The sequence below is a fragment of the Oryctolagus cuniculus genome, chromosome 10 (assembly GCF_964237555.1).
Source record: "Oryctolagus cuniculus chromosome 10, mOryCun1.1, whole genome shotgun sequence".
NCBI classification, from domain to species: Eukaryota; Metazoa; Chordata; class Mammalia; order Lagomorpha; family Leporidae; genus Oryctolagus; species Oryctolagus cuniculus.
In genome coordinates, this window is record NC_091441.1 from 42,837,025 (window position 1) to 42,849,378 (window position 12,354).

The window sequence follows — 12,354 nt, forward strand, 5'->3', positions numbered from 1 at the left end:
GGGCAAATAGTTAAGGGTAGAGATAAATGCTATTTTCTCTACTTCTGTGTACATTTGAAGCTTTTTACAATAAAAAAATATCAAAGCAAATTCATTTATGGCAACTTAATGCTCTTGCACCATCACCTCAAAGCTCTGGTATTCATCTCATATTTTGAAGAAAGTGACAAAGATGAAAGAAAAGATTCAGTTAAGAAATTCTAATGTTTACATTGTTGTTAGCTGCAAATTCTGTTTTTCCTTTTTTAAAGCCTGTCTTTCCAAGTTTCTCTCTCCTCCTTTTCTCCCTGTTACCCCATTTCTCCTTCCCATGCTCATCCCTTCTTACTTCCTCCTACTTGTTTTCCATTCATTCATCCTTCCAACCAACCAGCCATCACTGTTACCTAATTTTTAGCTTTAGCTTCATTATACTAATTTTCATTTTCACACTACTTGGATGTTCTGCTTTCTATGTTTTATAACTCATTATAAAACCTTCTATCTAGTCGCTTATATTTTTAAGTATTTCATTCATTTAGAGCAGAGGTGGAGAACAAACAGCCCATGAGCTATTTAAGGCTTGTAAAATCATTTGGTCTGGCCCTGCCAAGGCAACCATGGGTGGGACTCAAAATTTATTAAATCTATAGCAGGTTAATTTTTAAGTTGATAATTTTGTATGGCCCACAAATGATGTTATAAATATCCAAATGGCTCTTGGCAGAAAAACAGTTCCCTACACTTTATTTAAACAAATTGCTTAAAAAATATTTATAAAGATGGAGACTTTGAATTCTGTGTCCAAACCCTTTGCATGCTTGATGATTGAGTGTGTGTGTGTGTGTGTGTGTGTGTGTGTGTGTGAGAGAGAGAGAGAGAGAGAGAGAGAGAAAGAGAGTGAGAGAAAGAGAAATTGGCAGGGAACTAAAGGAGTTTAAGGGTCAAGGATGATGATGCCCAGATTTCTACCTGAGACAACTGAATTGGATGAGCTAAAGACCAAACAGGGAGGAATAGGTTTTAGTTGGGGAAGATGAAGAGTTCAGTTTTGGGATTATAGAGCTTAAGTTTCTTGTGGAATATTTAAGTGGAGATATCCAGTGATCAATTGGTTGTATAGATATAGAACTTTTGACTGTAGCTGCTATACATTCCAGGAATTGTCAACAAACATATAAAATTTATTAGTACATTTGACTAGGCAAATATTGTATATATTTTTCCAAAAGGAGATCATGTGCACAGGTAGGACCATTCCTCATTCTAGGTGACAAAATGAGCCACACAACTGGGAATAGCAACCTCCTCCCACTGCTGAACAGCACTCAACTATTTGGTAGATTTGTGGCTACCAAACCAAACTATGTGGCTTTGGAAACACTGGAAGGCAGCAGCCCTGGCAGGGACATTCGCTTTCTTGTGAAGGCACTATTAGTGGGGCCCACCTCAAGGTACTTCATCAGTAGAACTGCTAAAAGGTAAGGCTGTAAGGATATTAAGTTTATCTGTTGACTATTCCAGTTAAGCTAGTTTATGAGAATAAGGTTTGCGAGGAGTCCTTGGACACTTGAGAGATACAGCAATAAAGGTAATACCTTGGGAAAGAGATAAATTGTATATGGAGAGAATAGGTCAAGAACAAAACTTTGGTAAAATCTAACTCCAAAGATTGGAGGGTACTAAGAAAGAAAAAGAGAAGTAGTCAAAAACAAAACAGACCAGGAGACCAGGTGAGAGTGATGAAATAAAAGAGAATGTCCAGGATGGTGATCCCTGGTGTTAATGTCTTAACAAGCCTGGGGACTGGAGATTTGAAGTAGGTGGAAATAGCTACCATACCTACCACACCCATGACAGATCAGTCATGTCAGTTTTCTGAATTTTTGAAATATGTGTTCCTGAAACTCATGGTATGCATTTGCTAGCTAGGTTCCCTTCCAACTGTACATAGTAGGTGGGCAGACTCCCCTTTTAAACCAAATTTAGGGGGAGATAGGAAGTTGTACTGATGACCTCAACATACGTAAACAGGTCACCACAGTTGATCTTACCTGAAAGGTCACACTTCTCCTCATGGGCATGGTCTTAACTCACAGGGAAATACTAAGTGTCAGAATTTGCCCGTGACCAAAGCTTTCTAGCTCACCCTGATGATATTAAAGAAATCTTAAAAAATCAGGGTTGGGTTGAGCACCTCTTGACTGACATAATAGAGGCTGCCGCCATGGTCTACTTTGTTAGAAACCAGGAGAATGAGGAGCAAGCAAGCAGCAAGAGCAATGTAAGGATAGGCAGCAGGCCAATTAATGGCCGCTTTACATGGTAATCTAGTGTCAAGGAGACCCAACTAGGCAAGTCCACCCCAAACGGCACCTGTTTCTGATATGAGGAGCAGGACATTGGGCAAACAGCTGTCATGACAGAAACTGGCTTCTGTCAGCTCTGCCAAGAGCAAGGCCACTGGACATGGAACTGTCCTGGGTGTCAAAGGACTCCTGGTTCAGAATTGCAGACCCTGTGGCCCCGAGCTAAGATGCCTTTGTCTCCGCTCAGCCTCTGCCCCGCTTCTCATTCTAACCACTGCTATTGAGGGGACTGCCTAGGGTCAGTGAGATGCAAATTGCCTATTTCTACCAGCTTCCTATTCAGCTCTCCTCTTAGTCCAGCCACGTAATGTGAGTCAATAGGGTGCCTCCCTTAAGGAGATTCACATCTGTCTTGCAATTCTTTTCCAGCACCCCATGGATGGGTCTGGGCCTCACACATACCAGCCAGGCCTTAAAGCCTATCCAAATATTATTAAGCTTAGAAATCCCTTCCTGCAAGTTCCTAAAAAGAGGGCTTAGAGTAATAGCTAACTTAGATAGTCCTGGACAGGTCCCCACCGAGGACTTAAAGGGCCTATCTCTTGGGGGGGCACACAATAATCCAAAATGTAGATGGTGGCCAGCGCCGTGGCTTAATAGGCTAATCCTCTGCCTTGCGGCTCCAGGTTCTAGTCCCGGTTGGGGCGCCGGATTCTGTCCCGGTTGCCCCTCTTCCAGGCCAGCTCTCTGCTGTGGCCAGGGAGTGCAGTGGAGGATGGCCCAAGTGCTTGGGCCCTGCACCCGCACGGGAGACCAGGAGAAGCACCTGGCTCCTGGCTTCGGATCAGTGCAGTGCGCCGGCCGCAGCGGCCATTGGAGGGTGAACCAATGGCAAAAGGAAGACTTTTCTCTCTGTCTCTCTCTCACTGTCCACTCTGCCTGTCAAATAAATAAATAAATAAATAAAATGTAGATGGTTAAATGTAAATGATTTATTAGTCTGTTTTCTTTCCCAGACTGAGATTCTGGTCTTTCACATTAATTTACCTTCCTAGTAAAACTAGCTACTAAGTATCCAGAGGAAAAAAATCATAGCTAGTCATGAGAGAGTTAATTATTTAACCCTTATCCTCACCCCTGGGGAAAGAAAACCAGCCCCAGAGAGGATAAGGACCTAGCAGCAAATTCCTACGTCTGCAAATTTCAGGAAGTCCCAGCATTTCCCTAACAGGTTACAGATTCCTAGATACAGAGAAATAGCACAGTCCCTAAACCAGGCTCTCAACAGGGAGCCAAAGCAGAGCCCAAAGCACAGCTTTCATCCACTGAAAAGCTGCCATGACTAGGGCTCTCACAAAGAGTTTGCTAATTCAGTTCTTCAAATAGGCAGGCCCTAGACCTGCTGCCCAAGAAAGTGCCCTGAACTAGGGTCAAACTAAATGGGTACAAAATCATGTTCATGCTTTCTTGGACAAAGCAAGACCACTCCAGGACAGGTCAGACAAGGCTGAAATATCTGGCCTAACATCACATCTGATCATGGAAATCCTGGTCATTGCCTCTCCTTGGTGACATAGTGTCCACATTCTTTCTGCTTCTCTGACTACTGTGCTTTAATGTCCTTGTTTGTTCTTTCTCTAATAGAAGACAAGCCATCTGGCTCCAGGTGCTTCTAAGACATGGCTTCCAACCTACCTCATCAGACAAGGTGACCTACCTTCTGGACCAAGCAGGACAATGCTTCCCAAGGCCACTCTCAGACACTAAAGGAGAGATAGCAAGAGAAAATACCCATACCCATCTCTATCCCCATTTGTCAGCTTCTGAAGTAGCTAGAGAAGACGAACCTTCAGCCATTTATCCCCATAAGATTATGGGTTTTCTCTCTTGAGGGGGGAAATGTTGGGTAGAAAGTTAGAATTTTGCACTTCAAAGTCCTGCTCAGACTCTGATAACTGTCCAGGTGGTCCCAGCCCTTCCCTCTAGGAAAGCTCCCAGGAGAATTCTCTCTCCTCAGGACCAAATGGGTTACATGATAACATGGAACAATAAAATCTTCAGAGATGCCCTAAGGGAAGCCCCTCTACTCTGCCCTGGTGCCAGAAAATCTGGGGAGGAATTTGCTAATTTTCACCCAACAAACCCTTCAGGTAGGACTCCCCATCCTTTGTCCTGGAAGAGAGGGGGAAGAGGGTAAATAAATTCCCTTAAAAACCTAGGGAGTCCAGATAGACTGCATGCTCAGCTCTCTGCCTCTAAGCTGAGCTGCCAGCCTGGTCTGCCCAGGTGTATTTTTTCCATTCAACCATGTAACCTCGCTCTCCCAAAGTCCGAGTGACTGGGCACTCTCTCTGTCCCTTCCATTCTGACTGGTGCCCTATCCCCAAAGAATCCTTATCACTTCAATCTCTGTCTCACAACTGAATTCTTTCTTACATGAAGACAAGAATCCCATGGCTTTCACGGCCTTTTCTCCAGTGACACTTCCAGGTTTTCTCCTTTTCTATCAGGCTAGTCTTTTGGGCTATTCTTAGTTTCATTTCCTTGCTGCTTCTTCCTGTTTCTGCTCCTTGTGGTAATAAGCCCATTTTAAATGTTTAACACACAGGAGTGTGTTCTGCAAGCACCTGGATTTGACAGACTTTCTTATCAGTTTTTGTTTTTAATCCCAGCCTTTTTAAGACCAAGATGGCCTTAACATTCCCCTCAATTCCCCTCAGGCTTCTTCCTGCCTCCAGGCTTCTGACCTCCCTTCTCTTAGAGTATTCACTTTAGAAAACTTTCCATTGTAAATTCTTTGTTTATTCCTTTGAGATGTAAATCTAGTGTTTTTGTCAGTTTTACAATCCAGGAATGTCCTTCTCTAGGACCTTAGAGCCAGCCCTTTGAAAGATAACCATTGAAGGCTGGCGCCAAGGCTCAATAGGCTAATCCTCCACCTTGTGGTGCTGGTACACGGGGTTCTAGTCCCAGTTACCCCTCTTCCAGGCCAGCTCTCTGCTGTGGCCAGGGAGTGCAGTGGAGGATGGCCCAAGTCCTTGGGTCCTGCACCCCATGGGAGACCAGGAAAAGCACCTGGCTCCTGGCTCCTGCCATCGGATCAGCGTGATGCGCCGGCCGCGGCGGCCATTGGAGGGTGAACCAACGGCAAAGGAAGACCTTTCTCTCTGTCTCTCTCGCACTGTCCACTCTGCCTGTCAAAAAAACAAAACAAAACAAAACAAAAACAAAAACAAACATACAAAAAAAAAAAAAAAGGAAAGATAACCATTGAAGGAGATAGCACTCCTACTTCCCAGTACTGTGGAAGGGTAGGAGCCTAACTTTTTAATAGTGACAATAAGCAAACATTAGGAAGGTCTATCACATTGACCAACCCCCAATCCTTAGCCCTCTAAAGTCTTCCAATCCTTTCTCACTAGCTCACCTCAATAATTTGATAATAGCTTCTTTTTCTCTGGTGTCTTGATGATGGTTAGGATAACCCATGTTTTTCCAGCCATTTAACATACTGTCAGTGAAATATTCTTTTTCTTTTGTATGACAATCTGCCTATCACAATCAATTACTTTCTGAGGAAACCAGCCAATTGTTTTATCCAGTAGAATTCTTTAGATGTGTCTTATTTAGTGCTAAACACCTTGCCCAAACTGATGGCTTGTTAACTTGAGATGCATTTAGGTGTTTCCGGCCAACATCTGAGTCTTCAGCATGTTTAGTGAAGACAGACTCTTATTTGTTTGGCTTGCTTAATTAAATATCCTGATCACTAATAAAGAGATCTCATAAAATCATTTAATAAACCTGAATGACACCCTGTGAAATTTCAATGAAAAGATAAGTTTACAATTTGGGAAAAGAATGCACAATTTTCTTCATTCTCTCTTAAAGAAAAATATAGAGTTATGGTGAGCTTTCCTGAGTTGGTCAGTTTTAATTCCATAGACATTTGCATATATATATGCATGTATATATGTATGTACATGTTTATATGTATATGTATACATATGTATGTATATATGTGTTATGTATGTATGTATCTATGTATATATGTATGTATGTATGTGTGTGTATATATATGTTTACACCTATGTGAAGTGCAGAAGAAACTCAGATTCTTAAATTCAAGATAAGTATTGACAAAATTAATAAATAAACACTTTTTTAAAATAATTCTTAAAGAGTGTTGGCTGTTAGTCTTAAGTTTTACAATGATAAGTTCAAAGGTTCCCCCCAGATTTTACTATTTTTTATGGTAAATATTAATTTTTTCCTGTCTGTGATGGGACACTGGTTCATGATGCACTCTTTTTTTTTTTTTTTTTTTGACAGGCAGAGTGGACAGTGAGAGAGAGAGACAGAGAGAAAGGTCTTCCTTTGCCGTTGGTTCACCCTCCAATGGCCGCCGCGGCTGGCGCACTGCACTGATCCGAAGCCAGGAGCCAGGAGCCAGGTGCTTTTCCTGGTCTTCCATGGGGTGCAGGGCCCAAGGACTTGGGCCATCCTCCACTGCACTCCCTGGCCACAGCAGAGAGCTGGCCTGGAAGAGGGGCAACCGGGACAGAATCCGGCGCCCCAACCGGGACTAGAACCCGGTGTGCCGGTGCCGCAAGGCGGACGATTAGCCTAGTGAGCCGCGGCGCTGGCCCCATGATGCACTCTTACCTTGTTGATATAGGCCCTGCTTTGGATAATTTTTTAGATGGGTAAGCAGTAAATGAGTTATTTCCTGACAATGCCTTGTTCCTTTATTATTTCCCACTATTTTTGTACTATCCCCAATTTTTTCCTTTTAGAATATTTATTTTTTAAATTGACAAATAGTAATCCTATACATTTATATAGTAAAATCTATTGTTTTGATCTATGTATATACATTGGAGGAAGCCTTGATCAAATGAATCAACCTATATATCATTTCATCAACCTATGATTTTTTGTGGTGAGTGTTATAAATTCATTCTTTTAGCACTTTTGTGATATACAATCCATGATCACAAATTGTGGTTATGATTCAGAGTATTAAGTCACTAAAACTGACTCCTCCAGTCTAACACAAGCTTTGGCAGGAAGTACCTAAGCTACTTGCTCTGGTAGATCTGGATCTACAAAAAATGTCACAATTCTAGGTGTGCATTCCATGACTGAAGCCAGCTGCAAGCATGGCCTAGCAAAACTGTAGGTCTTGGCTAAAACTCTCACAAACACCTTAGACACATCTAAGCGGCAAGTGCAAGGAGCATGATTGAGATTCCCTACACCTCTTTTACTTTTCTCTCTTCATGTTAGTTCTAACACTGTCTTGGTACCATTAGATTATTGGAAAATGATAAAAGAAAATATGAATCTTATTATCTGGAACTTTCCTTTATCTGCTGTGACCCTCATTCTTGCCAATCATTTCCAGTCTGCAGTAGAAAGCTCATTTTGTCTACTGCTTTCTCAGGGGAAAAGGGTTACAACTCAATCCTGCTCATTCCTATGTGAGAAAGAGAGATAAAAGGAACATAAGAAAATTGTGCTTTTTTTCTTTATAACATTTAATTTGAGATGTGTGTTTCTCCTCCACCCTCATGTTGAGTTCTTTTTCTTTATAAATAAGAAGCAGTCTATAAGGGAGACATTTCCAACTAATTATAGAGCAACCCTGCACTTAACCTAAACCTATCATCTTTATTTAATAACTCCTCCACTGGAGTTGGTAAATATAATCTTGGTTTGATTTCCATTGGATAGCAAGTCACCTCCAAGCTCCTTTTATCTTTTTTTTTTACTTTGTAATCTTAAAAAAAAAAAAAAAAAAAAAAAAACTGGTTTGTAGGACTGATTCTCCCCCTCTACATGAGGTCTAAATGTAGGAAGGTCACCAGGCCTCCTGGCAGTAAGAAAATTCCCTATTCAAAAACCCCAGAATGGAGCCAGCACTGCGGCACAGTGGGTTAAAGCCGCTGCCTTCAGTGCTGGCATCCGATATGGGCACTGGTTTGAGTCCTGGCTGTTCTACTTCCGATTCAGCTCTCTGCTATGGCCTGGGAAAGCAGTAGAAGATGGCCCAAGTCCTTGAGCCCCTGCTCCCATGTGCGAGATCCCGAAGAAGCTCCTGGCTTCAGATCAGCCCAGCTCCAGCCGTTGAGGCCATCAGGGGAGTGAACCAGCGGATGGAGGACATTTCTTTCCTTCTCTGCAAATCTGCCTTTCAAATAAATAAATAAATCTTAAAAAAAAAAACCCAGGAATAAGAAAATCTTTAGTGACAGAAAAGCCACTAACTAGAGGCCATCTGCCACAGATATATATATCTCCCAGATTATAATCCATGTTGCAGCAGTAGTCAGATCCTACCTGACCTGCTCGCCTGCTGCTCCCTTGCAGTGTATTTTAATAAATTTAACTTTGCTCACTGCTCTCCATGTTCTGTTGCTCTGGCAAATTCTTCTTACTGCTGGTGACATTAGCCTCAATTGGTCACTTCCCATGACAGTTTGGTTTATGCCTAAGTCCTCTTTCTCATATGAATGTAGGACAGCATTTTGCAGGGAAGGCAGCTGATGATTCAGTTCACAGATTTTGTCGGGTGCCTACAATATGCCAGACACTGTGACAGTGAAAGGGGATGAGCAGTCTAGAGAGTATTTCATAATGTCTCTGCGTGGATATCTCCCTTCCCCTTCCCATTCCCTTCCCTCTCCCTCCCTCTCCACTCCCTCTCCCCCTTCCCTTCCTTTCCATCCATCCATCCATTTTTTATTTAAGCTTATTAACAGCTTAGAAATCAATTACAATGTACTGAATAATTTAACTCTTACCTAATAAGAGACAAAAATGGACAAATGCACTTGTTACACAAGGAATTTAGGATTTTAAGGAAAAGCACAAATACCATAAAAATGAAGTAGTTGTCTCTTTCCCTGAGTATTCATTGAGAAACTACAGGCTGTTCCTTAAAAGTTCTGTACTTACTCATCTCTGCAAACAGCTGTCTTCTTTCTGCCATGGTATTTCCTCTTTTCCCACTATCTTCAATCATTCTATGAGACAAAATGGTTACAATGTGCATTATCCTCATGCTAATTAGGCAAACAAACATTTTATGTATGCATATTTGCTATATTTCTGCCACAAACATAGAGTGAAATAATTTAAAACAGGGTATGTAAAAACAGCTTTGTTGCACTAAGCTAAGTTGCTAAACATATCTCTTTCTATATATAATGTTTAGTTGTTAGAAGGTGTATAAACTGTTTATTTTCCAACCTAAAAATTACTATAATAGCAAATGACCTTATGGCTTATGTAAATATGACTATCTACTGTCCATTAGATGATTTATTTCATATAATACTCCTCTTTCAGTTTTGTCAAGCAGATATTATGTGCCCATTGAGCAGATAATGAGACTGAGATCTCATGAGCATGGTGAACTAAGGGTATAGACAACTGAATTTTAAACCAGTGTGGCTTCTATCTCATTGTGCTGCGATTTGTTCCTTGGACATTCAAACCTCAATTTAGAAACAGGCAATTTTCTGAATGTTCATTTCTAAATTGAGTGAAACTTGCAATAGTTTTCAATACATAATAATTTTATGCAAGATGTTAGGGTTCAGATCTCTCTCCTTAACCATACTACACTCCTGTAGTGGAACTATTTGAGAAATTATGTTAAAATTCCAACAGTTAAGACAAAGAATAAAAAAGGGGACAAAAATTACAATGTAGCTTTGGAAAAATAAGAAAAAATGAGAAAGTTAATGGAAATGTTGTTAAGCTTTGTTGAGTCTTTGGGGCTAAATATCAAGGGCTCTATAGGTTAATGGAGATGATTTTTTAATTATATCTAATTAAACCTTTAAAAATGAAAGTGACTTCTCATACACACAAACATACATGTACACATATATGTACATATGTATACTGCTATGACTTCCATTTTGAGTCCTGGTCACTGTTAACAAAGGCTTAGTTGCAGGCATAATATTGTCTGTGTTTTGATGAGCACCATTGGGCATCTGTCCATGCTCCTTATCTGACTGGATTGCCCTCTCCCTACTGTGCCTTGCTAACTTGCAGTAACCCTTCAGGTCTTACTTTTTTAATGTGTCTTCCTCTATAATTTTATCCAACTCTGTGATTTTCTGGGATTGGTGTTTTTCCTCTCAACTTCCATAGTGTGCAATGCAGTTCTCTCAATGCTAAGCATTCACTCAACAAATGTTGAGTGCTTTCTATCACCCAGGAACCATACTAAGCTTTGAAGGTACCACAGGCATCAATCCACAGTTCCTTCCCTGCAGATGCTTACACTGTAATACAACAGCAACAAAGCAATGAAAACACAAAGTAGTCATTATAGCCATAGAGGTAGAAAGAAAAAGGTGGACACCATAGCCATAGGGGTAGAAAGAAAAAGATGAACATCAGAGAAGCTGATTCCTTGGGAATCAATTTCACACAGCTACTACAGAAGATTGGTTGAAAGGTAATGGTTGAGTACAGAATGACTCACCCAAGGGTACTGGGAAAACTATGGAGTGGAACAGGATATTGGTTAGTTGGTCAAGGAGCCTCACCAGTTGCTTCTATGTCTGAAGTATTATTTTCCCATTGCCAGGAAGGGAAAAAAAAGGCATAGAACCATCTTAGCTTATGTAATCAGGAGAAGATAGCACTTGCATTCACAATCAGGGTCTGACCTAAATAATAGTTGGAAAGGAGTAGAGTTATTAATGAAGCTTCCTCAACTAGGTAGCAGTTCACTGCTGAACATGGTTAAGGTATTCTCCTATTATGACTTTCAATATGCTAGTTGATATATAGATCTGGAGAAAATTGCCCCTTTCCTAATTCCTATAAGCCCATCTCATATACTCCAGAGGAAGTGGGTAGATAATAACCTGACATTCACAAAATACTTTGGATATAGCTTCCAATTTTTCTTTCAAGGGCTGAGCATTGGAGTAGAAGCCATGAGAGATAGGGAATAGAACTTCTGATGTGTTCCTGTATCTGTCTATATGCTGGAACAAGATGAAAAGAACCATTAAAAATAAATCACAAAGAATGGTAGACTGGGGAGCTCTGATTGAAAATGTCAGTGAGGTAAAGACTGGCATCTAAACCCACAGCACTCACTGTCTGTACTACTCATTTGACACTGTGGTGACATCTCCTTTCTTAGTTAATCTTTTTATGTGTCTCTCTTTAAGGGTTTTGAAGACAGTAACCTCACAAATTTTAAATTTGGCCTAGAGCTTAGTAAAATCCAATCAATAAATGATACAGCCAGGGAGTATTTATTGAATAAATGAATGAAAGAGGAAAAAAATAGGAAAGAGAGAAAAGAGAAAAAAGAGCTAAATTTGCTTTCTATGAAATGGATTTTCAATTATATTTCTATAATCTGAATCATAAGAAAATAACATTCAAATTGTATTAGCTTGAGGAATTCTATGAAATGAGAGAAATTAACTTATATTTATTATAATTTACAACACACTTTTAAAGCTAAGCTAAATCATATCTCATGAAACTGCAGTCGAAAAAGATGAAAACTACATTGATCTCAACTTTTTTGGTCTAGTCATCACCATTTTTAGTTAGTTAACTCACAAATGAACCATCATTTATTATATAATAGGTATTATTTCTTACTTCTAGGTAAAATATGTACCTTATGAGGAAAAGAAGTAAAAACCCAGTACTATGAAATAATAGGAGGTATAGAATATACTTAAAAATATTAAAGGAAAAATATTACACTTCTCATCTTACCTCCAGAGTTTCCTGGGAAGCTACCTTGTTAGATAAAATTAAGAATAGTCACTCATTACCCATTGATCACACTCATAATAGTTTTTATAGATTATGTTGGCTCAATAGAGGGACTCTTAGATAAAATAAGCTCGTGAATCCAATAGGCAGAAACACGATAGTGGGCTCCTGGGTTTCCAATTAAATCAGGAGCAGCAGCATTGTAATGCTTGACTACATTCTCTTTGCCTTAGAAAGAGAGAAAAACACAACCTTTGGTAGGAGAAGGATTGAGTGCATTTACTGAGAACAGTTT

General features: G+C 40.2%; 1 protein-coding gene across 49 annotated transcripts in view; it reads right to left on the bottom strand.

Moving 5' to 3' along the window:
- DTNA (dystrobrevin alpha) overlaps nt 1–12,354 on the bottom strand; it is a 432,447-nt gene that overhangs the window by 145,585 nt on the left and 274,508 nt on the right. For all 49 annotated transcript variants that reach the window (XM_070050330.1, XM_070050313.1, XM_070050325.1 and 46 more), the window contains one exon: nt 9,249–9,316. In XM_070050330.1, coding sequence (XP_069906431.1) covers nt 9,249–9,315 — 67 coding nt within the window. In that variant the 5' untranslated portion in view covers nt 9,316. The remainder of the gene's footprint in view (nt 1–9,248; nt 9,317–12,354) is intronic.